Source organism: Drosophila sechellia, chromosome X (assembly GCF_004382195.2).
Source record: "Drosophila sechellia strain sech25 chromosome X, ASM438219v1, whole genome shotgun sequence".
Lineage (NCBI taxonomy): Eukaryota > Metazoa > Arthropoda > Insecta > Diptera > Drosophilidae > Drosophila > Drosophila sechellia.
The window spans coordinates 12,137,004-12,164,434 of NC_045954.1; the positions used below are offsets into that span (position 1 = coordinate 12,137,004).

The 27,431-nt window shown below is 41.7% G+C and overlaps 3 protein-coding genes across 3 annotated transcripts; 2 read left to right on the forward strand and 1 right to left on the reverse strand.

Annotated features, from left to right (window-relative positions):
• Positions 1-2,730: 2,730 nt before the first annotated feature.
• Positions 2,731-3,544, forward strand: LOC6618548 (40S ribosomal protein S6). Its single transcript, XM_002042772.2, has 2 exons — positions 2,731-2,850; positions 3,019-3,544. Exons 1-2 carry the CDS (start codon positions 2,814-2,816, stop codon positions 3,414-3,416), a joined length of 435 nt encoding a protein of 144 aa, XP_002042808.1. The 5' UTR covers positions 2,731-2,813; the 3' UTR covers positions 3,417-3,544.
• A 1,291-nt stretch (positions 3,545-4,835) lies between these two features.
• On the forward strand, positions 4,836-6,171 carry LOC6618552 (casein kinase I). The gene has a single exon (XM_002042773.2). It carries the CDS (start codon positions 4,981-4,983, stop codon positions 6,013-6,015), a length of 1,035 nt encoding a protein of 344 aa, XP_002042809.1. The 5' UTR covers positions 4,836-4,980; the 3' UTR covers positions 6,016-6,171.
• Positions 6,172-7,373: 1,202 nt separating this feature from the next.
• On the reverse strand, positions 7,374-9,464 carry LOC6618553. The gene is made up of 3 exons (XM_002042774.2): positions 9,079-9,464; positions 8,415-8,970; positions 7,374-8,357 (listed from the first exon to the last, which is right to left on the reverse strand). The coding sequence occupies exons 1-3, from the start codon at positions 9,462-9,464 to the stop codon at positions 7,374-7,376; spliced, it is 1,926 nt and encodes a 641-aa protein (XP_002042810.2).
• Positions 9,465-27,431: the final 17,967 nt, after the last annotated feature.

Genomic DNA, 27,431 nt, shown 5'->3' on the forward strand with positions numbered 1-27,431 from the left:
CATCCACACATCTGCGCATCGCCGCACAACCCGCTGGCCACCCTTCATCCGGTCTTAACCCCACTCCTGCCACACGCCTCGTTTTCGACCCCTGGCTCGGATTTGCATAATAAATGAGACACAAAAGCCAAGCGGCTACTGTCACATGGCCAATGGGAGAAACTGGCCATGTGCCATCTATAATGATGATAATAATGATGCAAATGCACACACTGCACACACTGCATGCACACTCCTCGAAAACAGGTGTAAAAGGTGTGGGGGCAATTGAAGTGAGAGTTGACTTGGACACAAATGCAAATGGTCGGCATATGCCCAAAGAGCACTGTGCGAAACAAAAGCTAACATAATACAGTAACATGAACAATTATGCAGTGAAAAGGGGGGAAATCGTCGAAAATACAGATATGAAATATATTGTTGCACACGTTACGTGATTTTAAATCATCTGACAAAGCTCTAAGACCAAGTTTTGCCACTGAACTTGCCAAATTTTTTTCCAGGTGCAACAGCAGATGATGAGCTGTTGGAAGGGGTGTCGAAAACAGGGAGCGGGACAAATTGCAGGGGCAAAATGCAGGAGCAAAACAATATGCAAATTTTGTTGCATACTTTTCGGAGGCAGCGTGAAAATCATTGCAGCTAAGCAGACAGAAGACCCCGTACCACAACGATTTCGATCCAAAAACCCCAGACCAGAAAGTCAGACAGACTACTCCAGTCAGCACAATCAAACAAATACACAAATAGAGCGGGACGGGCTGTGAAGATAGAGCGAGAGGGCCAGAGTGGGCAATAGAGAGAGCAGCATAATGCCTTTCCGGTATCCAATAAACCGACTGCACTTGGACAGCCCGGATTTCCGCCTGAATCATTGATGAGCTATTAAAGTCATTTATATTTTGCTGTTTGTTGCTCATCCAACTTCAGCGCCATCTTTCCGTCTCTGTCAGCCCCGCTAATGCCCTCTCTCTTTCACGTCAGTGCAATCCGTCTCTTTCACTGCCTCTGCAATTGCCGGCTGTACATAAACTTTTGTCACGTTTGTTCTAGACACGTTGGCAAGTTAGTTCGTCCGGCGACAGGACAACTTTCATATTCATTAATACTCATTTGCACCCGGGCATGCTATCGTTCACGACGGATATTGAACTGGACCCACGACCGAGGTTAACGGCATCAATCAAAGCAATCGCAATTATATAATACCACCTAAAGATATTGGTGCCAGAAATAACAAGTCCTGGCATCACTTGTAAACGTTTCTAATAGTGTGTTGCGACATATCAATGGTACGGAAATTTAAATAGTTTTGGCACTTTTAGTTCATTATTACTAAATTTCAGTTTCTAGATCTTAATTATCTAATTAGTGGCGGACAAGTGTCATGCCGTCTCTTAAATGGCCTCCAATTCCATTTTAATGAGCCTCAAAACGTCGCAGGAGGTGGACGGGGGCGTGGCGAATAGAAGAACACACAGCCAATGGCGATTTTCAATCCCCCGATTTCCCGAATGTGTTGCCATTGTAACTACAAGTTGGAGGAGGGCAGGAGAAGAAATGGGGGGAGAAGGTGTGTGGGAATGAAAGTTGGAGTAGGCAGGGCGAGTGGAAGTGGCGATTTCTACGACAACAACAGTTACAGGCACAGAAAAGCCACGACAACGACGACGTTGATGGAAATGAAAAGATAATTTACCCGCATGTTTCAACATCAGGTCCGGCCACGCCCACCCACAAACCGCACGCCCAGACGGAGTTTCTAGCTTTGAGTCTGCGAATCGCTTACTGAATCTGAATCCGACGCCGAATACAAATCCAGGAGACAGGAACAGGAGCTTCTGCCGTCATCATCATCATCTTCATCATCATCTGCCCATCATCGTAATCATCCATATCGTCTTCATCATCGCAGCCAATTCTCATCATGATCATCATCATCAAAAAACCCATTGTGGTGGCCACTAATGGTAATGCCTGACTATCTGTCTGTTCATCAGGCGGCCATGTTATGATGTAAATGCTCGGCTGCCAGCTCATCCTCTACTTACCGCTTCTACACCAAAAAAGAAAAATGGTTATAAGAAATATATCCAAAAGTACATATAATATAAAATTGTAAAAATGCTACAATGTAGCTACCTTTATGACCATTTATATCGAAAAGGCTTGAGTTTTTCCATTTTACGCAATTTGATGATGAAAACGCGAAAATTTGGCCAACAATTTATTTTACAAAATCAGTCTAACAGTGAAGGGGGTTGTTAGTATTGGTTATAAGGAGTATAAAATGGTACTACTTTTAGCTGTGAGACCATTTTTAGTCAAGTTATAGCCAAAAAAGCCAACTTGAAAATTCAGTTTCTTATTAAAAATATTTTTCCAGATTTTTTGTGAAAAAAAGTAATCGGTATTTTGATCGAAGCATTGGAAATAATGCTCCCAATAAGGAATGTCATACCTCGTTGAGTTTGTTTTTTAAATCCCAATCGATTTGCATTCAAGTTTGGGAATTCTACGATTTTTTAATTTTTCGCAAATTTTGATGATGGTACCCCTTACAAAAAATGCAAAAATTTGGCCAACATTTTATTTTACAAAATCAGTCTAACGTGAAAGCGGTTGTTAGTATTGGTGATAAGGAGTATAAAATGGTACTACTTTTTGCTGTGAGACCATTTTTTGACAAGCTATAGCCAAAAAAAACAACTTGAAACTTCTGTAATAAGCCAAGCAACCTGGGTATCTTCTGCCATAAGCCTAGCAACCTGTGTCAGTCTTGTGATAATATATCTAGAGAACATAACGTAAATATGAAAGTGTTTGTGAAATCTTGGGTGTACATTCGTGGTAAGTTTCTCTATTCTGAGTATTGCAAAGCGAATATTTCCAACAATTTAGTTGTAATGTTGCTGAATGCTAGTAATGAACTTTCTGTGATTGGAGTACGTTCCAACCATAATAACCATGTACTTCTCTCAAGAAACTGCTAAAAAAAACAATCCTCTTTTCCAACAGCCCGTATACGTGTCCTGAAGAAGAGACACTCGTGCTTCCGTCCACGCGGATTCTGCGTGCGCAAGTGCAAGACTACGCGTAGATGCATTGTGGACGCCAAAATGTCCGTGCTGACTCTGATCGTGATTGAGAAGGATCGTATACCACGTCGCCTGGGACCCATGCGTTCCAGCATTATCAGGAAGCAATACCAATTAAGCAAGAAAAAGGATGTGCGTCTGATCCTCCCTGCTGTGATGCAGCGCAAGCACAAGAAGAAGAGCCAGACCGTTTCCAAGGAGGCTGCCGGCGAATACGCCACGCTGTTGGTGCAACGCAAGAAGGGGTCCAAGGCCAAGCGCCGCCGTTCTGCCTCCAATCGCGAGTCCATGAACTCCGTCTCCAGCGACAAGAAGTAAACACCGCAGACGGAACTCGCATTCTTCGTTTAAGCAGCAACGGAACGTCGATCACAACCAAATGATCCACGAGGGGAGATAAGAAACTTTGTAACCATTTATGTTAAATAAACCCGAAAAATGGTATAGATGGTATGTTCATTTATAGTGCGATTGAGCGAGAGTAAGCTTTAAGATACCAAATCTCATGTATCGGGTGTAAATGTTATTTTATGTTATTATTATTTCGCCAGGTAAATGCAATAGTTCCGACAAATCTTGGGAATCTTGCGCCGCATCTGCACGCTGTTTTTCGACTAATAACTGCTGACGTACTGTCTCCAGCTCCTTAGTTAGACGAATGTTCTCGGCAAAGTACATGTTGGCCTGGTAGCGAGCGGCATTTAGCTCCTCCTCTTATTGCCAAAAGCCGGTTTTTCGAATTCCTGTCATAAAATATTCATTTCTGTTGCCCAAAACTATAAAATTAATAGTCTGTATGAGATGGGCCATTAGCGATGCCAATTAGCTTTACAAAACAGTTATTCTTTTAGCTGTATGACCATTAAGTTATGTTAAGTTATGATGAATTATAACCTTGAGACGTTTATATTTTGTCCAGAAATTTTGTATTAATTTTTCTCACTGTACGATGATGATAATGGACCCGGCTGCAGCCTCAATCCCGCTTCATTCCAGTTCAAATATGTCGCTTCCGTCTTGTCATTGGGTTTGCAGGCAGCCAGTAAGGCTCCTGCCGAACTGAAATTTGCCAGGGGGATATACATATACATACATATGGGTGTATTACGGGGCATAGGAAAATCGGACGATATGGCGGACATGTCGGGTGGCATTTAAGGGGGGTATGGAAGAAGGAGATGGCACACGCACGGGCCGAAGACCCACAAATTTATTGTTCTTAAACATTTGAGAGCCCGGGTCCTGGTGATGCTGCTATATTTGAATGCCAAGTTGCCAGTTGTCACAATGTGAGTGATATATAGCCAAAATGTCAAATGTCAGCGAAAGACATTATTACTGGCTAGTTGATCCGTCCTCGTCGCCTCCACTTGGCCCCAAACCCCGAGTTCCTCAGCCGTCTGCTTCTCATTTGTGCATTTGTGTCTCCGTCTACGGATGCCGCCGTCTGCCAGGATAATCGATACGCACAAGTACACACTCACACACATACGCCACTAACAGCCCGGGCAGGATGGCACATTAAAGGATTGGATTGGGCTCGCCCGTAGCCAGGCATTTCGTTAAATCGCAGTTAAAGTGCAGACCCTGGATGATATCAACGTGGCGGATACTTAATATCGAACAGTACGTCTCTTTAGATGAGACAAACTATAAGAACCGTTATTAAATAGCCAATAGGTAGCTTTGGTTTGATTTAAGTATGGTTGGCAGCTGATCTGGAAAAGAGTTACCTTTTTAATCGTCGTCAAAATTTTTCTTTAGTTTTAAACAGTTACGGGCTCTCGGGATTTGATTTGTTCATTCCTGACATATTTAACTTTAGTAAGCTATTTTTTCATCAAATTAGACAGAAAACCAAGCCCGGGAAGGAAGCAGCATAATGGAACGACTGCGCTCCTCCCACAACCGCGAAGTGCGAATCGGCAACTATAAGGTGGTGCGCAAGATCGGCTGCGGATCCTTTGGCGATATATATCTGGGCATCTATATCCACAGTGGGGAGCGGGTGGCCATCAAGGTGGAGAGCAGCAAGGTGCGCCATCCGCAGCTCAACTACGAGAGGCGAATCTACCGGGCCCTGAGGCCCGCACCCGGTTTGCCACGGATTAGGTACTTCCACAAGGAGGAGCACTACCAGGCGATGGTGATGGATCTGCTCGGACCCTCTCTGGAGAGACTCTTTCAGTTCTGCGAGAGGGCATTCACCATCAAGACCGTTCTGCTCCTGGCCGAACAGATGCTTCGCCGGGTGGAGTACGTCCATAACCGGGGATTCCTGCACCGCGACATCAAGCCGGACAACTTCCTGATGGGTCTGGGTACCATGTCCAAGCAAGTGTACCTGATCGATTTCGGGCTGTCCAAGAAGTACCTTGACATAACCACTGGTGTGCATATACCATATCGCGAGGAGCGTTCCTTGACGGGAACAGCCAGGTACGCCTCGATTGGCGCCCATGCGGGTGTCGAATCCGCCAGAAGGGATGACATGGTGGCCGTTGGCTATGTCCTTATGTACTTCAATCGGGGTTCACTGCCGTGGCAGGATTTGAAGGCGTCCACCAAGCAGCAGAAGTATGAACGCATACATGAGAAAAAGATCTCGGTGAGCATTGAGGTCCTTTGCGAGGGATTTCCCTGCGAGTTCACCATGTACTTAAACTACTGCCGCGGCATGGGATTCTACGATAAGCCCAACTACGACTTCATCTGCCGCATGTTTCGGATGCTGCGGAATGGTCTCAATCTTCGACCGGGTCTCATCTACGACTGGGACATGCTGATGATGAAGTTCCACAATACTCAGAAAAATCCTGGCATTGGAATGCGTGTATTTCCACCCAAACAGAAGGAAGATGACGGTATCAGCGGTGAGCCGATCATCAAAGATGAGAAGTGCAACTACTGGCCGTGAAAAATCCTTAGAAATCGTCAAGTTTCCAGCTTGCATTATGTAAATCAATAGTCGGACTAAATTAATTAGTAACCTGTAACTAGAATTACTGGAATAGTCACTCACAAATAACATTTATAAATTGCATGCATAAATAATAAGTGGGAGTTTAAAGTATAACGAAAAGTTAAATAAAGTATTAAAATTTAAATTGTAAGCCCTTGTATAATATTTAAGTCCAACATTTAACCAAAGCGGCACTTGCTTCGATTACATAATTACATACATAAATAAGCTGAACCTTTATATCTTAAATATTTGAATATTTGTTTCCCTAAACAAAGTTTAATTGGATCAAAAATAAATATTCGTATTTTTAGCCCCATCTGGAGCAAAGAAAGTCTTCACCTCGCCTTAATCCCCAACATTACAATTCCTTGCTGCCCATATGCATTCTATGTAAATCGAACCGATGGGCTTTTTTTCCCAGCAACTATCAACTGTTGCCCTTTGTTTACGCACCGACACAGGAAACAGTGATTTGAAGAGTGGACACACAGATGGATAGCGACCAAGTAAAAACGGAATCCCATTTTTGCTTCGACTCCGCAAACAGATGGTTCAGATGCCCACCTACATACCTACATGTGTACGCACACCCACGGCTAATAAAAGTGGTTCGGATTTTCCAATTCGAAAGAGGCGACAACGATGGGCCACGCCCACTGGCCAAAGATGGACGATAGAGGATAGTCGATGGGTGCTGAGTGGGTGGCATCCCGGCAAATAGAGCAATTTAAATTGGAACGTGATTATGCAAACGTTTGCACAGCTTAACTCAAGTGCCGCTCCGTGCCGCTCGGCCAGTTGGCCAGTTGCCGCTGCTCACACATGGCTAAGAGTGGTGCCGAGTGGCAAAGAGTGGTACAGCCATCGGCAGAGGGGGGAAACCAAAAAAAAAAAAAAACCAAAAAAAGGAACAGAAGTAAGCCCCAACCCATCCAGTAGCTGCATTACAAGTCTTAAATCAATTTTTAAGGCCAGCCGGCCACCGCACAAAAATCCATCTAAGTGCAGCATGTCTGGCTTAGGCGCCAAGCACTTAAGTTCCACCATCGCCCAAGGACACGCAAAGAAGGATATTGAACAGTAGGAACATCTGGCTGATTTGTGGTTCCTTCACTCCGAGGATTAACAAATTAGCAAGAGGGGTCGTTGGCCATTAACGAACTGGCTACTAGCTACATTACAAATCTAGCTTTAAAAACAAAGTAGCAACTCTCCTTTCCTTTATTATATTATATTTTTTTATAGTTTTAAGCTTATTATAAAGCATAAGCTTATTATTATATATCATTTTGAACAGTCATCAAATTTATTTATTCATGCACCCACTCCATCCACCGCCTTAGTCTGCCACTGCTGCGCCCCGCCAGCAATTCCAGGATGAACATCCCTGTGGCCAGAACAATCATCAGTCCGTGGATACGGTACGCCCCGTTCATTATACTTTTGGTGATCCTGCGCAGGAGAACTGGATCGTTAGAAGCCACCTTATGTTTCTTCTCGTACTGCATGTACCTCCTTTCGATGTGGGCCATCACCCCGGCGCTCAGCAGCTGTTTGATCTTCCGATCGATGGCTGGCCGGAGAAAGAATCTTCTGGGAAAGTAGATGACGAGGTGATACATGTAGATCGGCTGGCGAACAAAGGTCAGACGGCTGATGTTCGGGTGCTTGTGATTCCAGTAGGCCAAGTTACTGATCAGCGCGATTGTGGTTAGCCTTTCGTCCGGAGCTGCCCTCTGAACCCGCTCGAATCGTGCCGAAAAGTCTAGGGGCTGCCGGCAGGTGAGCTCCAAGGGATAGAAGTCATGGTACCCATTTGCCACCATGGTGTAGTTGTCCTTAATCAAACCACTGAGATCCTCGGGAAGTGGGCGGTGGCGCGAGAGGCGAAGAACGTCGAAGAGTCGCGCCTGATAGGCACACCTCAGGACCAGAGTGAGTAGCATCCAACTGGCCAGTAAGTATCGAAGGAATCCCTTGCCCGGCATCCTTGGATTGGGTATCGGATTGCCCACAATCACCGTAAACAGATCCTCCATTGGATGACTCAGGCCCAAACGGGATCTGAGCCAACAGGTGCTCAGCACAGCCAGCACCAGGATCATGATGATCATGCCCCACACTTTGCCGCGAAACGGCAGGATCAGCGGGCCAAAGCGACCCAAATACCGATCCCTGCGCACCACCATCACAAAGTGGCTCTGGTGGTACACGGTGGACTTGGAGAACAGGGAGCGACGCTTGTCCGAGCCACTCAAGCCGCCGATGGCTATCGACACGGTGCCATCTGCCAGCTGAAATTTTAAAAATTTCAGAAAGTGGTGACACTGATATACTTTATTTCAAATTACCTGCCTGAAGCAGCCGGACACGTTTCCCTCTCCAAAGATCTGGCTGGGTTCTTGGGGCATATAAAGCTGGATGCGAAACTTTAGCGCCTTGGCCAGAAGCTGGAGCAGATCCCAGTCGATGCCGGAGAGATCCTCAGCCGGAATGGACTCATTGCTGGCCGGAGGTGGATCCTTGTACCGCTTGTAGATCAAGTGTGGCGGCAGGTGGGTGGCGCTCACGTTGAACGGACAATCGCCCAAGTGGCCATTCCGCACGGGATACAAGTCCGGCATACTCTTTTGCGGCTCTCCGGTGATCCTGTCGAAGTGATTGATTTGCCGCACCGTGATGCCCGGCCTGCAGTTGGCCTTGAAGAGCTTGTAGCTGTAGGTGCCCACCGTTCCGTCCTCCAGTTGGGCCACCACCACCACATTGACGAAATGCATCATCAGATTGGATTTCACAATCGATCCAACGGTCTGCCTAACAAATTGGGGACTCTGGATTTCCGACACCACCACTATGCAGAAGAACTCGCGCTCCAGCAGCTCGTCGGGAAAGATGAACACCTGACCTCTGCAAAAGGGCATTAAACAATTTAATGAAACCTACAACTATGTTAAGCTCTCATAAATATTAAATAGATATTTTCTTTGCTAAACTGAAAACCGGAGTGTGCCTCACGTGAAAGCGGTGTGGTCGTTGACCACGAAGAGTGTGTACTCCGAGGTAGTCTCCTCTGCAGTGCCCTTGTGGAGCAGGACACTGAGGTCCGGAGCGAGGCTGGCCAGGATCTGGTCTACCAGCTGTCGCTGGCGGTCGGTAGGCTCATATCGACACTCCACACAGTTCTCTCGCACTACCAGCGTATTGATCCTATTAGCAATGTAGTTCCTAGTCAGATAACTCGAGGCGTTAGCCAGTCGTCTGGTGTTGAGCTCGTTCTGTGGATTCCCCATCCGCGAGAGGAGCACATCTCGACCAGTTTGTTGTGCCCGCACCGAAGCCCACATCCCATCCTGAATCCCCGGCAGAAGGCCGGAGAACAGCCACAGGATAGCGAGGCGCATGACTGAATGGCCGTTGTGGAAACCGCGACAGGACGCTCTGGTAGCCAGGACATCTGAGACCCGGTGCTAATGTAATTGGCGATAGCACTTGGCTGATATGATTAATTAATTGCCAAGACTCCAATATTGATTGACCATGTTCGATATTCCTACTAAAGTGAGAAAATGGAGGTATTATAAACATATAATCACCTTTAGGGCTTTACAAATAAATCAGAAATATATATACTCTTTCGGGAAATATAAATAAACTAATAAAAAAGCTCATGATTATGATTATCGGGTGAGGTTTTTTACATTATAGCAATTCCTAAAATGTTATTAAATAGAATACGATTCAAGAAGCCTAAACATTTCGCCAGGTATAAAGACCACGATGTCCTTTCAAGATAGGGCTCTCGATCTCCGAGCATCCGAGGCGCCAGGGACAGAAATAGAAATTTACGACCAATTGGGCGGGCTTTAAATTGAGTCAAGGCTGGCGGCGTCGCCATCCACTTGCCACCACCCCATCCACCGTCTTGGCCATCAGTCATGAGCCATGGGCCGTGAGCCATGGCCAAAAGCGAAAGGCTGGAGCAGAGGCAGCAGCGCCACCGAGAGCGCACTTCTTGGTAATTTAAGAAGCATTGCCGAGGCGACGACTTGACCAGAATGTGGTCCGGGGTGGCTTAGAGTGGTGCAGGGCGCCTTTTGGGTTCACTAGATGTTATTTTACAAGGACACGCGCACAATTTATAATAACGTCGTCTTCGTCTCGGGCTTTTCTTCGTCTTCGTCGTTGGCTTTGGCTTTCTACTCCGAAAGACGCTTTCCCTTGGCCAAAAGGAAAACGCACCCACACATACACACACCCACTCTCACTCACTGACTAAGTAAACCAAGCTTTGGGTGTGTGGGTGTATGTGTGTGTTTGCAAACGAGAAAAATGAAGCGAAACAATTCCAAGTAAGCAAACAAAACTGATGGAAGATAATCTACTTGAAGCATACTTTAAGGCGTATCTAATGGTCCTTTTAATGTTTAAACACGCTTTCGTCCTCGGCCAGCCACCCACCGCCCATCACCGCCCACCGCCGCCCCCTCTCCCAGCCCACCGTAAACGCTGCCCGGCCAAACCAATGTCCCATGTTTATTTTATCCACATCATCAGCGCTCAAGTCTCCGAAGCAGGGTCCGAATCTGCGGCTGGCTTTTTCTCACAGTAGCCGGCCAATGTCACGTTCAGAGGGCCACCCACCGCCCCCCACTTGCCACCCAATTCGCCACCCACCATCTGGATGTGCACTGCCGGAAAATTCATATTACATTACAACTATTTTTAAAAATGAAATATAAAATATATTCAACAATTTTACTATTATAATAATTTATTAATTAAACATTTAATTTGCTATACATATTTTTAAAAAATGTGTTTGAAGAAAGGAGCATATACTATTATTATTATATTATTTTTAAATTATAGCTTATTATAGTTAATGATTCTTAATATTTTTAATAGGTTTTCCACATTTATAACGCTCATTTCTCACAGTGCATTTTTCTGATTCTTTAGCCTGTCGTTGGTCGTCGCCTCGTCTGCGGCTTCTTTTCTGTGTTTATTTTATCATCATAATTTCGCATTTCTGCTTTTATGAATTTTTAATTTGAACAGTCAGGGAAATCCGCATGTCTAATGTCTAATGGAGGCGGACTGGAGATAAGTCGGTGATCTAAAAGGAGCTGCCATTTTTCGATTGTCAATTGCTTGAGGAGGGGAGGAATCGTGATTTATAGCATGATATGATAACAACTGCGGGTAATAATATACTTGGCACTCTGAACACAAGTAGCTGATGCAAAAATACAATAATATCTGCTGCGATATTATATTGTTATGCATTTACCTAGTCATTCAGCACGCATCAATTACATGCCATCGATATCAATATACTTGGAGTTAACGACTTTGTTTGGTGCTGCCCCTTGGATAGCTGTGCTCCAGTTTTAAAAGTGTCCCTTCTCGAAAGAACCGCTGGTGGCATGACATACATATCCATGTTGCCACATGCCCACCAATATATCACAATGGTACCACCAACCGACAACCACCGACTTCTTTGTCTCGAGTTTTTCGGCTTTTGCCTGCCGAGTCGTGGAGAGTCCTTGGTCCTTTTGCGAAAAACGATTACGCACTAAGCCTATAACTTATGTTGATGTTTTCTTTCCGTCTTAACATTTGCAAATTTGTCATTTTTTTCCTTTGTGCAGCTCGGGCTGAGCCTTGGCTTTATCTCACCAATATTTTGCCAGAGTCTGTCTATCCGTTTGCTTGTGGCTTTTTCTATTTTTTCGCCCAACTTTTTTTTCTTGTGCCGTAGAATCCGGGAATCCGGACCACCCCCATCTTAAGTAGTCCAGCCCCGGGAGTTTTAAGTACTGTTTGCTTATTCCAGGAGCGTTATCTAGGCACCGCCTCCATCTGCAGCCCCCTCGTCCTGGACCCCTGTGTATCATATTAAACTAATCCTAAATGGTTTCTTCACGGTACATTTGCTGGCACTTGTTAGGCACTCGGAACGACAAGCCACAATCTGCCTTCACAATATGCACCTGCATATTGTTGGCATTCTGCCGGCTACACACACATATTTGTCAGTACGAAACCCAACTACAAACAGGAAAAGCCCATGGAAAATCCAAAGGAAAACTGGGGCGAGCCAAGCAGCTCACATGCCAGCTGGGAACATTGGTAAAGTCAAATGCGATTAGGGACTTTCTTTATTTTCTCCAGGGGACAGCGGCAATTGATGCGGCTATTCCCCACCGAGATCCACTGACTCCGGATTATCCGAACCCTTGAGGTTTGGTTTTTTAGCCAGGTGAATAGCTTAAACTTTCTGTGATTCCAAGGTCTAAAAAATACCAAATTCAATGCTCAAATAAAACAATTTTCATAAGACTAATGCAATAAATACAGGGCGAACCTAATACAAAAAAAGAATTTATTGAGAACCAAGAAAATCAAACAAGCCTTCCAGTTACGAAACTACATACATATCTTGAAAAATGAATACCAACACAGTCAAATTGGACCAAGAAATGATTTCATATTCATTAGTAAATGAAACTCAAATTTGGCTTTGTTAAATCGAGCTGTTCAGTTAATTCAAGTGCCAGATAGCAGACAATTAATCCTTCAATTGGCAATAAATTGTACTGCAATCGAGAAGTAAGGAAAACTTACCTCAACTTTGGGAAATGTAAACACGGTACGAGTAATTCAATTAACCAGAACCTCAATCAATCAACCAATACTTTGATCGAACCAATGGCCATCCAATCCAGTCCGAGTATCGAGGCATTGATTAATGGCTTCGTATTCAATGTAAAATGCCGCTAATTGTGCAACAAATTAGAAATCTATGAAACTAATCACTACACATCGCCCACACCACTCGGTGGCTTTCAAGGGCTAATGATCCGATCTCGAAACCTCAAACTCTGGATGGCTGTTGCCATCGGACTTAACTTGGTCCGCATATTATCATGGTAAAATCCATGGAATATATACATACATATGTGCAGGCGATGTCCCCTTTAATTCAAAAAGTCCTGTCCAATACCGCTCATGTATAAAGTTATGCGCTAATAAATAGTTCACAATGGGGTATAAATTGGCAGTTTCAACCGAAAAGTGAGGATTTCTGTATTTTCGGTTCGGTTCGGTTGGTGGAAGCCAAAAGTGTGTGTGTGACTGCATGTAGAAGCTGCCGCAAAATGATAATAATTACGTGCATTATGTTTAATGCAAGCGATGAACAAACTGAATAAATTGGTGGGGGGAGGGGTTGGGGCTAAGGGGTAAGGGGATAAAGAGCCACACAGATTTTGTGAGGGGTCGATGAGGGTCCATTGATTTCAGCTTTTAATTTGAGGCCATTGTTCTAAGGCGAGTGCACTGAAAACACAATAATACCTGAAAATGTACCAAGGAAATAAATAAAATTACATCAATTTGAGATAGTAAATCCATGCAGATTAATTCCAAATAATTTCTAATAAATGGGCTGAAAATTGTGCTAGGATGTCAAATAGTCCTGGATTACCATTAGCAAAAAGTTTGTCTAGAAAAACAACTAATATAGACAACAAACAAATATACCTACTTAGTCTTTTTAATAAGGCGCGAGAATCCATTAAAATGAAATACATATATTTATTAATATTAATTATTTATTGCAGTGCACATACGTGTTTGTTGCCGTTTACATGTGTATGTGTGTGAATGGGTTAAATGCAAGTGCATGTAAATGTTGGCGCCGTGGCCAAACAATAGCCGCTAGTTAGTTTGCTGGCCAGTTGATTTCCTTTTTTTTTGCAACTATTACGACCCGATCTTTAACCCCTTACCTCTCTCTTTCCCGCCACTCAGTGTGTCTCTCTTTTTTGTGTGTTGCATTAATTAAAACACAATCATCGCAAAATTATGCATGCCGCTGCCTCATCGTTGGACACTATTATTTATTGAAGGCATTCAAATAAATAACAATGCCCCCAGCGAAAAGCGCCCGAAAATCCTCGTGCATGGATTTTTACCAGTTGATTAGCTACCAGAAAATTATGCAAAAATTGGGAAACCGTCAACGGGTTTAGTCATGCGGTGTAATTTGGAATGCAAAAAGTGTGAATATTCCACAGAATGGGACTATTAAATAATAAGTAAAGAGATAGTTTAGTTTTGGTGGTATTTACGCACCAAGATTCCAATTATTTGTGTAAATAGCTTTTGGAAAGTTGGCTGTAATTTTTAAATAATGTTGCACTTTGAAACACCTTGAAGTATCAAGAGCTTTGTAAGACGCCCCCTAGCGAACAACAGTGAGGAAAACATGATTTTTCAGACAACAGATGGCGCTATGCCAACCTAATAATACTTTTTAATGATATGGGGTTTTTATTAAAAGGAAATAAATAGATATAAATAATACAAGATATTTAAATAAAGTAATTGCCTAAATATTAATAATACTATCTTGTTACAGAAATAAATATTGTGAAAATAAATAATTTCTTTTAAAATGGCTCGACAAATAAATATAACTCATAGTAGTGGCACATAGGGCAACATATGTAAGAAAATGCACTCTTAATAATTACATATAACAATATATTTTAAATGCCTAGCAAGTACAGTCGCTAGCCGATAAGTAGTTATAAAGCATGTTGAACAACGTCGATAACAGCCGAATCGGCAGCAATCTGTAAATATAAATGCATTTAAGCTGGTATATGCAACTAAGCTGTAAGTACCTACGAAACTCCACAGAAATGCATCGAAATGCAATGGAGCTGCAATAGCGGTAATGACAGTAACACGAAATCAGTTAAGACAGGATAGCAACAATACTAATTACAGAAGCATCGACGGTGCACTGCGCGAAAATGTTGGGCTGAACGCGAGTGGATAGGAAATTCTTGCAAATTTGTAAATTTTAGTAGCGCATACACCTAATGAGGTTCATTATTTGTAAATGATCTTATGTGCAACTAGCAAATTACTAGTTTTATTGCAACCTCTTCAATTAAATTTATTTATAATATTTTCCTCTGTAGGAAGACGCCACCAAACAACAGATTTAATTGCAGATATTGAAAATCAAAACATAAACGCCCATTGAGCGCATTGCAGTGTTTTGTGAGTGGGAATGGGGATAGTGGACTGAACTGTAAATCGTATTAAAATAATTACATTTAATGGCAGACGATCTCTCTGGCCGAAACTCATTTGTTTTTATTAACGCCACATGTAATTGCAACCGATGCAGTTGCACATTGCACTTTGCATGTTGCACGTGTCCAGCCATATGGAAGTGCAGCGGGAGGTCTGCGATTGGATTTGGTTAAAGGCCGGGTCGAATAGTTAACGATTATTTAACCAGAAGGAATTAACCTCATTTTCATGGTTTCATAATTAATCCAATTTGTTCAACATATAAATTTCGCTGTCTCGTACTCTTTCCTCATTTTGTTCACTTTTCTCTGTTGGCCTCCTGCTCCTCTTCCTCCGCCGACCGATCATAATTGGAAATTTATTATCCACCGCGGAGTTGTCGACAGGGGAGTTTTGCTGTAATCAATATGCAATTGTGTTGCCATCTCTCTCCGTCTCCCTCGGACCCCGTCGTTCACTCTGTCTATTAAGTTCTTGCATCTCTCTCTGCGGCCACGTGGCGTATACGCAATGCGGACAATCAGCAACAGAAACAGGAACAAGAACAACTTAATACGCGGCCACAAACAAGGGCAATTATGAAACGCAAGCACTTATGCCCAAGAGATTGGTCTGCTGTGGGCGTGGTGGGCAGTGGGCGGTGGGTAGTTGGTTTTATTGGGTGGTCAATTGCGGGTGGGAAAACCTCATGAAAATCCCAGCCAAGAACAAAAAGTACCTTGCTGGCAAAAGGGGGTATCTGGGATATTTTCAAATGGAAAGCTATTGTGTCCCAAAAGCTTTTGCATTCGCTGAGCGATGTTTTTCGAAACACTTATTCTGTAATCAGATTTCTGTTCATAAAAGCTGAAGCAATGTTGCTAAACATTTACTATTTGATCAGTAACATTTGCTTTAAGCTAAATGACTGTTATTGCTCTTACACTAGCTTTACATCTTCAAACTTTTTTGTCTTATTTTTCATTGAATGTGCATGCAATACACCAGAAAATTTTGATATATGTACAATAAAAAAAATTCTTGCATTATCGCAAGACTTGAATTCTAAATTGAAATTAAATTGGGAAAATATGAAAAACCTTTACAATGAAAGTTAAAGTTAGCTTATGTTTAAAATATTTATAGAATAAACAATTTTAGTTTCTATTTGTCTGTAACCAAAGCTAGTAGAGTTCAGTTACACAACCAACGGAAGATATACAATTCCATTTATACTATGAATTTTACAATGACTATTTAGCATATAAAAATTTTATGATTATGGGTATCTTGTGATTTATACAAAAATATCATGTTGTTATCAAAAAAAAAAAAATACAATTTAATTAAATTTTTCTACAAATATAAAGGTATACTTACAGAAAATGGATTGATTCTAATATAAGTAATATTTCTACAAGTTGATTATTCAAAAAATAATAATATATACAACTTTTAATAAAAATAAACCAATAAGCCATACAATTTTATATAAACTTTTTTTAGACATAGTAAACGGCAAACCAAAATAACTTTAAAAACTTAGCATTTGTTATAAAAAATATGTTATATGAAATATCATTTATCATATACTCGTTTTGATTTAGCCTAGACTTGTATAAATTTACCTAGACATATGTACCTAAAAGGCATCAATAATCGTAATGTTGATAGAAGCTGCCTTTCCCTAATTAATTAAATCAGCACATCAAAATACCTTGCCAATTAAACGCTGGAAATGTTTGAGGTGAATTAAATTCAATCCCACATCCGATTAGCAACAAGTATGAAAGACTCCGAATAAAAATGCCTGCAAAGGATAGATTAGCGGAGACACAGTCTTTGAGTTGTTATAAGAGCTATTTAAGAGAAAAAAATATATAAGAAATATATTAAGAGTTCAAAAGGTCAACACAGCGCATGGCTCAAGGATTAACAGCGGCGAAGAGCGCAGTTCAATTTTTAGAAAGGAGCTCTCAATATTTCAAGCACTACAGTTAGCCGAGTTTCACACCCAACCATAACCATAACCATAAACAGAAATCTCTTTCTCTTTCATTGCGCAGAATCCGAGAGAAATTGGGAAATCGCTGGTAAAAAAAATTGGTTAACAGCAAGAATTTTGCCGGATTTTATTTTGGACAGGAGGGGTATTTCATCTGAAATATCAGCTGAATTTTGAGTCGCAGCAAAACATATTTAACCCTTCGTTCTGTCCATATCCTCGAGGTATTCGAATAAATCTCAATTACCTGTGGGCACAAATCACTGGCAGTGCTAATGTATGTAAAACACAATAAAAATTCTTTACGATTTTCCAAAAGCTTAGCGTGAAGTATTTGTTTTCATTTTATCAAATGATTCGAAAAGATGGGCAAACAAAATATTTATTCTGCCTTTCTGCCTGCAAACTATACAACTCGATAAATCAATCAATAAATGAATAAAATGGCAAGCTATTTAGAAATGGTTTTTAACATTGAAGCATTCAAAAATATTTCAGAATTTTGTAGCCATGAAAAGCTGATGACCATTTGGTGTTTTAAAATGGTTTAAGATCTCTCATGTAGTTCAGAAACTGTTATTTGAAAATATGCATTAAAGCCAACATTTAATAATTTTAATTATCCAAAAGCCGAATCAAATTTTGTTGTATTGCTTAGGCATTGAGGATTCACAATTCACAGTTTCCGTGCCCTTGTTTTATTAATTGGCGAGAATCCACAAACAATAAATCAACCTGAGTAGCAGCTATCTTATAGCCGGAACATCAACTATATTGTTTCGGCTTTTTTGTTTGGTGTTCGGCGTGGGAGGGAGTTTTGTTTTTGTGTCGCATACATTTCGAGGGTTCCGGTTCCAACGTCTTCATTTTTCAGTCATCACGTTTCAGCTCGCTTCCTTTTCCTCTTTGCCATTTCACCAACCCTAGCCCACACCCTGTTTTACTCCGCCCATGGCACATTTTCGCCTTTTAATTTCGCACTTGGGTCATTTTGTTGTTTGGTGTGGATTATAAGACCACTTCATATTCATGCAACTAACAACCGACCGAGCCGGCACAAAAAAGGGCACCGGCCAGCCCAAACCGCCCAGAAAGCCAGACATTTTCTACTCGGAGGCGGCCAGAAGGGTAGCGTAGAATGGGGAGGTAGGCATAAAAACCAGCTGCCTTTTGTATTTAGCCACAAAAAAGGCTGGGAAAGCAAAAGAATGAGGGGTCGAAGGCGAAGAACAACGGCAGCAACAATAAACATTCCCAGCGACTGGCTGGCCAAGTGCAAGCTGACCGAAATGAAAGGCCAAAAGGTTTTTCGCCGGGCCAAGGGGCAAAAACAGTCAACGGGTAGCAAAACGAGACTAAAAAGACCAGGCCAAAAAGGACTTGGCCCAGGGAAACTCTATTTTCACACGGCAACAAAATGCTGAGATAATACTGAACCAGTCCATGATTTATAGACTTTACTGACACCTCGAGATCTTTACAATTTAATCTACAATAAAAAAATTGCTACATATATTTTCTTGTAATATTTAAACCTACGATTTATACAAGCTTTAATTTTCAAGTTCAGTTTTTTATCAGGCATCTTGGCATTTTTAATTAAATTACTGCAAGTTAATACTCATTTAATTTATAAAAATGATGTAATTTAGCTACTATTGAATCATAATCTTTTAAGTTAAAATTAAAACCGAAACTATGTTAATTTCTTTCCATGCACAACACTTCAATGTCTTCCATTCGTCGCTGGGACAATATGATGGAGTAATAAAAAAGGAAACAAACACACGAAAAACTCAGAAAGAGGAGCTCCACAAAAGTAACAACTTAATTTCAACTGCCTTTTTCCACAGCTTGCAGCTTGGTTACCCTTTTGAATTCATACTGGCCTCATTGGCAATCCATTGAAATATTGAAACGTAGTCCATCAATCAGTGAGGCAGAAATAGATGGAACTACCAGATGATTGGTGCTTTTCACAAAGTTCAAGACTTTTCGAAATGTCTTTTCTTAGAAATTATTTCTCTAAGCGTTTCGTTATAATAACGTCACATTTTCTATGCCAATTTAGTGGTTTTTGGCCAACTAATTGCAAGAAAGGGACATCAAATTAAGCCGAAAAGTTAACCATTGATGGAATTCTGGGAACCAAAGTCGGTTGACGTATTCAATAATGGAATAAAGAATATAAGTCTATATTGAATTTGACTATAAATATGTACATAGCAAAATCCCAATACTTAAAAAAATCAAATATAACAGAACACTCTACTTGAAATTAGCTAAAAGCACCGTGCTCATTTCCCTTAAGCCCTATTAAGAACTATCATCAGGTGTCTCTTTGTTAGTTACCCTTGACCCTAGCCTTCCCCCCTCCCTCCCCTCATTTTTCCAACGCCCACTTAAGCCGTATAATACCAATTTAGAAGACCCGCGAGGGGAAAAGGAACTCAAGCTGCCAAGGCAAGCGCCTTAAATAACGGGCAAAAAAGTTGGTTGCTCTCTGTTTCGCGTTCGTTTTGTGGGCACTTTTATTTATATGTTGATATAAATACACTGCGAGAAACTGATTGAACAAGAAGAGCAAATAGTTCAGTTTGATGAAAAACATTTGCATTTCTTCGCAGAATTATACCCTGCTTTATTCAAAACTTGACAAAATACAGCAAAATAAAATCGTAATTGCCTTAATTTACCATTAGTTTCAGTGCACATATAATAAATTCTTTTCTTTTTGGCATTGCTAAATGTCTAAAAAGAAAATGGGAAAAAACTGGGGTCATAGTTCACAGCTGTTCATTCGTAGTGCCTTTTTTCGGCCACTTGTTTTGTGACCCGTCCAGTTTTTCCGTTCCACTTCCGCTTCTGTTTCGTTTTCGCCGTTCCCTTTTTATATTTTTACCCATTTCTGTATTCTGTTGCGACTTCCTGCTTTTCTTTTCGGGGTTATTGTTGTTGATAATTTGTTGACCATCACATTTTCCGCACATTTTGCGTCCACATTTTATTGCGGACTGCGAACTTGGAACTTCTTTATTTGACTCTGACTGCCTCCGTCTTCTTCAGCACTTCCGTCTCTCTCTCTCTCTGTTAGGGTCGTGCCGTCCCTGTCGCACGCACTTCATGCATTATTTAACTATTTTCTGTCCTCCATTCTCTGCCGTATTTGGTCCTGTTTTGTTTTGTTTTAATTAAAAGTGCTGACCGGCAAGAGCTGTACCTAGTTTTTCCCGCGCGTTTTCCGTTCTGTGCGTACTTTTAGTGAGAACCCTACTACCCATTTTCCCGTTTTCCCATTTTCAGACACCGACCGCATTTCTTGCCCCCCACCGATTTCCCACTACTCGAGGCATGTCTGTGCATTAATGTGGCTTATAATCAAGATCTGCCAACAAAAAGCGTAGCAAAGTGGAGTCGAGTCAAGTGGAATGGAATAAAAAGTTGTTCGTCCTGCTTTTTGGCCACATCAAAGGCAAGGCCACTCCAGCTCCTATTTCAGCATCTCCCCAGCGTCGCCACCGTTCCCCCTCCGCACCTCCACACCTCCTCGCCGGACACCAAACCCATCCTTAATCATCGATTGTGGTCGCATTTTGCTGTTTGTGTTGTATGCCATTTCGGTCTGCTGAAAATTTCATCATCCGCTTAGCTCCGTTTGTGGTTTTAATATATCCTCGATATGAGCACTATTTAGAAGTAAGTGCATAAATATAATGGTAAGAGAGAGAAAAGAAGTATTTACTCTTGGTTCATAGCTAAGTGATGAAAAAGAGAAGCATTTCAAGCAACATATATACAGCTTAATAGTTGGTCTAAAAATGCATTATGTATATTATACAAATAACTAGTCAAAAAGCATTTGACCAGTCAGAAATTCAATAATTTCGAGCCATTGATTTACTTTAAAGCATCTACCCATCGAATACCTTGACCCGCTGACCCGATTCGCTGACTTTCGCCGATTCATTTCTATATAGTCCGATTTGGCGGATTTTCCTGCGGTGAGTGGCATAAAAAAGGAAGGAAAATGTAAAAGCGGGGGATGGAAACGAAAGGGGTGGACAAAAAATGGGTAAGGGATGGCTGAGAAAATTAACGACACGGCGCGGTTTTCATTTGTTTTCTAATTTAAATTTATGTTTATGAGTTATGGCCGAGCCAGGGAGCCCCGCCCCCTTCTTCCCACCCGCCCACTCATAATTATGAGCTTCTAGTCTAGGCTCTTTGAGGTTATGCTCGCTGGCAGGCTATTAATTTTTGAGCACTTCGTTTCGCGGTCTCGGATTAGTTTACAGTCCATTTCGAAGGCGTCGAGTTGCGGGGAAACTTTCGAGTAATTGGATGAACATTGGCCAACAGGCGAATGAGTAATGTGGCCGGCAATTGACAGATGGGTTAGTAGATTCAATGAATTAATCCCACTTCTAGAGTTAAAGTCCAATTTACTGGCCAGTTCTATAAAGATCTTTGTTCTTGTGTTGTTTTCTCCTATGAATTTCATATCGTATATTACAATTTTGCGGCTCTGCGGAATACCAAAAGTGTCCTCATTGACTTCCAAATGTCTGATGCTCATTTTTGTACCACCAAGCCATCCAATATTTCGATGCTGATGCGGCAGTCGCCTGATTTGGCCCAAAAGAGTCCTAAAAATCGCGTGGATTCAGCGGGTGTCCAGGGGGATAGTTGGCCACGAAACAGAGCTGAGGTTAGGGCCACGCCCCCATTTGCCGCCCCTCCTGTGAGAGGGAAAAATTTCATTTATTATTAAAATCACTTTCGTTGCAATGAGGATTCCAAATGTCCTATCGTTTCGTTTGTTTTTATTGGTGTGCGTGTGTCGCAGCCCCCTATCACTCAGTCCGTCTCCCTCTAGCATCCCCTCCGTCGTCTCTTTCCTGGCTGATGTTTGTCCAAAATCCTGACGAGAATCGTCTTGAACTAGTCCAGTTCCATATGTAATGTCCTTTGGTCCCCTGGCTTCCCTTTTCCATCCGCCTTTCTAGAAGCCCTGTTCTATAAACCTCTTCTCGAATTCGTGTTGTCAGCTTAGCTATTTTGTAGCTTACACTTATCTTATTGCTTGTGATCCTTATTAAAAACTAGGATGTCCGAAGAAGCAAGGTCAATAGTAAATAATATTGAGTAAAAGTATGAACAAATTCTCTAAATATATTACCTTTTAAAAATAAGCAGCACGCCTTTAGTACTGATTTAACTTAGAGTAGCTCTTTCCTTTAAATTTTATCAATTTATTTTATATAAACAGCTTATTCTTAATATTCTTTAGCTAAGTGCCAGCACTGTCATATCATTTTCAGCGGCCCCCTCAAGGATGCGCACTCCACTCGTCCTTAAAACCCAACCCGACCACCCACTTTGGAGTCCCTTGTTGTTGCCGGGTTAACAAGTGTCATATGTGGTTGCTGGATGTATCTCCATCTGTCTGACTGTGGCAATGGCACATCCACTGCTCCGCATTTGTCCGGGCAGGAGTACTCCACCTCGACATCCTTCGATGTTGCCGGAGCACCTGTCTCAGGTCGTGGCATATTCCTTGGATTTAACTCAAGTGTGCTTTGGAGATTTTGTAGCCGCTTTAAAACGTTATGCACCACAGGACAGCCCACTTTGGGCCCCAACCCTCGGAAAATCCCATTCCCATATCCTTTTTGGGTTGTTTGTTTTTGTGTTGTTTTGGGCTGCGCAAAATGTCAACAAAAGTGCAAATAAAATCTAATGGCGAAATCATTGCAAAAGTTACGAATACAGACGTGCTCCTGCCTCATGTGTCTGTGTGCGTGGGTATCTCTCTCTCTGTCTCTCTCTTTCCATCCCTCTCCCTCTCTTTCCCTATGTGTATGGCTAGGTGAGCTATGTTTGCACACGTGTGTGTGTTTGTTGGTAAGTCCTTAATGGGCTTGTCATTTGGTTTGTCGCACCCGCGTGAATTTGTTTTTATTCCAGCATTGCATTTTATGAGTCGGTCGGCATTTTTGGCAAACGCATTTCGCATTTCCCATTTCCCACAACCTTTCCCAAAAACCAAAAGAAAAAAAAGAAATGCCAGCCACGCATTCCAGCGATTTAATGACCCCAAAGTCGAGGCAACCATTTTGCCATCATCGCAAAAATCTCGTTAGGGATATTAGTCTCCAGTCAAAAGACGCAGAGCCTTGAAAGAGCAGAAACTTGGCCTTAACTTTTAAACGATTTCGGTTTGGCTTTGACTCGCTTCAAGCCAAATTATCCTTTCGCATTCGAGAGTTACATCGGAGTAGTTTCCATCAACTTTGCCACTATTTAGGTATTTAAAGCAGTTGTTCATACGTTTCAAAGGGCGTACAACTTTTAGAAGTTGGCATGTGTGTGGTCATAAAAAAACATTTATTTTTAGCTTAAAAAAATCATTTTTTATTGAAGTCCTGCCTTGGAAAAAAACAATTTAAACGTTCTTGAAGCTCTGCACAAAATAATGATGTTTCTTAGCCGATTTGATTTGGCCTAAGCCAATTCCTAATCTTCTTTCGCACTCGCACTTGATTCAATTTCAAAATATTTTCCTGGCGCCAATCGGAAAAAGGCAATGTGAAAGGGGAAAGGGGGAAAGTGGTACGGTGAATTGGGAATGGGCAGGGAAAACAGGATGATGGGAATTCGCAGGATGTTGGGCACTAAAGGTGCTCAAATATTTATGCCCCTTGTGGTGGATAACCGAAGAAAATACAATGAAACTAAATAAGAATATTGCGATATACAATAACAGACTCCCACAGCCCAATCCGCTGAATAAAACATAGACACTGAAAAGAAATGTTATTTAGTATAAAATATATATAATTTAAGTTTTTCTCTACATTACTCTTTAAAAGTGTATTTAAGCTTTTTCAACCATACAACTCTTACCAATTTTGATATTACCACATATCGTTGGTTTCATTAGCTGTTTGTATTTCAGTCATTTCTACTATTTTTTTTCAAATTAAAATGTATTTCTTGCAGTGTAAGAAGTGGTGCTGCTTCTGCATAATCATAGGTGGGTTGGGGCTTCGCAATGAATTTCTGAATTTAGGCGCTGCTCTTCTTTATGAAATGCCTCCCCTAACGATCCGTACCTTCGCATATGAGTAGTGCACAATTACACACATTTTTCCTCCTGCATTCGCATGTGTCTGTGTAGCTTTCCCTGCAACTGTGTGCGAAATGGGCGGGTCTGAAGTGGGCGGCATCAAATATTTATGGACGTGCCAGGGGAAGCCGCCAAGCAATCGCTTCATATTCAATATTCAGTTGTTACGCGCGGCAAGTGCAGCAAATTGCCAATTCGCCATTCCAATAAGCCAAAACCAAATGAGCAGCAGCCAAACAATGGCCAAGTCCCTATATATCCATCCGGATATCCCACTCGATATGTTTTGGGCCACGGGCCAAAAGCGTTTTGGAGACGAGCGCAGATTCGCGTTGAGATGGAATCGAATCGGTTGGCAAGGGTTGATGGGCTGGCGGATGTTGTTGCCTCCGAAGCAATTATACCGCCCAGCACAATAAAATCCACATATTGCGCTTGCCCACTCAAATATGTTTCCGTTTGGAGTCGTTGGACTTATGGATAGAGTGTGGGGCTAGGCTTAAGCTGGATTAAGGGAAAGATAGTATATTTCGTACATTTAGGGGCTTCAAAAATCGGACTTTATCTGCGGGCCAGTAAATGAGGAGTATATAATGCCTATTATACAATATATATTCTTTTTTTCATATCTATTTGTTTGCTACCTTGGCATATCAATATGTGTTCTGGCTTACTTCTACCCAAGTACTTTTTTGCGAACCATGTTAATTTGATTTAGCCCACTTGTTTATGAGGTAACGCGGATTAACCTGCCATGTCAGCGAAAATAATGACGTCGGCTTTATCCTATTTACCCCCCAACCCTAATGACCCGAAAGTGCATGAGTATCTGTATCTGCATATGTAAATGCAATTAAATTCGCAACGGTCATTTGGCCAGCCAGCCAATCTAATGGGGGCGTGTCATTTATGTATTCATAAAGCAGCCACCGTCGCTGCATCTGAATGATGTTTACCTCATAAATAAATAATTGTTAAGCACAAATGTGTGTAGCTTCACTGGCAGCAGCAGACAAATTACCAACGGTTCAAAATGTTGCCAAAAGTTCTTCGTTTCGAAAAAAATACAAAAAAAAACGAAATAAAAAAGTACAAAAATTAAAACAAAAACGCGGTCTACGAATGTAAAATTCTACCTACACACCGCCAAATCTTTATGTATGTATTACAGGTGTTGCAACAGCCACAGGCAAGTTTCACTAAGGCAGCCACAGTGAAAACTACTTCAGCCGAACAGAGCTGGTGTTAAAATGTCTTAGAAAGTTTAAGACCAGTTTTTCCCCAATTTATTATAGCCTCTTGCTTTGATATTTAGCTCCCAAGTGGAGCATCTTCAGTGCTCTTGATTGCATGCCACCGAACACAAAGGATATCGTAATTGAGCAGCCATGAAGACAGACCAAATCGAACTGAATCCAAAACCGCCTGTCACGGCTCATCAAGCTCTTAAAGGCGCAAAGAACGAAAAGGAATGGGCTCCACCCAAATGGACGCCCAAGTGGCAATGTGAATGCGAGTGAGTCTTGCAGATGTGGCGAAAGTATCTCAAATGCAAAGGATCCTAGAGAGTATCCAACAAGGATATCCAACAAGCAGCCAAAGTCCCGGCCAGTAGACATGCGAAATGTCAGTAGTATATCATTTTTTAGTGAAGTGCAACCGCAGCAGCCGCAAAGGGGCGGCCGAAGAGAGGGGGGGCGTGGCCTAGACCCAGACCCCCAGACAAACACACAGACAGTACACACACACACACAAGCACATGTTTTCGGTGGCAGACACAGACACAAACACAGATACCTATACAAATACAGAAGCTGGTCCAAAAACGCCCGCACTTGAATTAAACATCTTTCACATTTCGCAATTGTACGTTGAGTCCTGCTTTCATATGCACCCACACACTCGCACACACACACGTCCTGCATGTGTGTGCGAGTGTAGATATGTGTGTGTTAAACCAATTTGTCTGACTGCCTGCAGATGTGTTGGTGAGCCGGCTGTAGTTCTTGTTTTTGGCTCTCCCATCGAGGGGAGATCAAGCAGTTACAAAATATTATTAATTAAATATTATTAATTATTAAGATTAACTAACTGAAATCAAAACATAAAGCAATACATGCAAAAATTGTAATGTTTTATTAAATGATGTTTTAAAACATAAGAATGAAAAACAACTCTAGCGTTTAGTATATCCTAAAAAAACAGCTATTGAATGAATTAGATATAAACAGATATATATTAAAAACCAAAAACCAAAAGACAAATGTTATTTTATTTCTTTATTATTACATCTAGGAGAAATATTCTTTGAATATCCTGTAACTTTTCGATCTCCTCCCTGCGTTTTCAGCCAAAAACTAAAGCAGTTTCGTGGGCGGGTTGGGGAATTTAATGCGAGCAGCTGCTGCCTTTTTCTTTCGCTTTTCCTGCTAAAAGTCTTGCTGCTCTTTTTGGCCATATTTTTGATATTAACGCTGGCTGCGACGTCGACGCGGACGTCGACTGCAACTGCGACTGCGACGCCTTCTTGGTCGTCGTCCCCTTCATAAGAAATTCATAAGTATTTCCGCTTGCCTGATTTTTGATTCGGTAATTAAAATGCAACTGAGATTGCGCGCTGCTCCACGTGTGTTAGCCGCTTTTTGGGTGAAAATCCTGCAAACACACACGCTCGCACATATTTGTATTTGTGCAGCCAACAAACATTTTTCTCATATGGCGGCAGACGTGGAAAACTTGACGATGTTTTTGCCTAGTTGAGGTGCATAAATCTGAAGATTGCTTCCATTTTTTCGTTCGCTTATTCTTGTGGTGCCACTACATCACTATATTAGTTTCGTGCTGCTGAAACAAACAACTCAAATTTAAGCTTACATATGACAGCTTTGTTACAGCGTTGTAATTTTTAAAACTGTAGATTATTATATAATGAATAAATGCAAGTTTATGCTAGTATAAATATTGCCACCGAAATATTTGGAATATTATATTAAGCTATATATATTTTCTTGCGTTTTGAGTGCTAGATCCATTTAGGACATATTTTTTGAACAAAACATAGCAATTTTTACATAATTTTAATTATGATATCTTTGCGTGTCACGAGGCGCCGAACATCACTAGCACACATCAGATTGT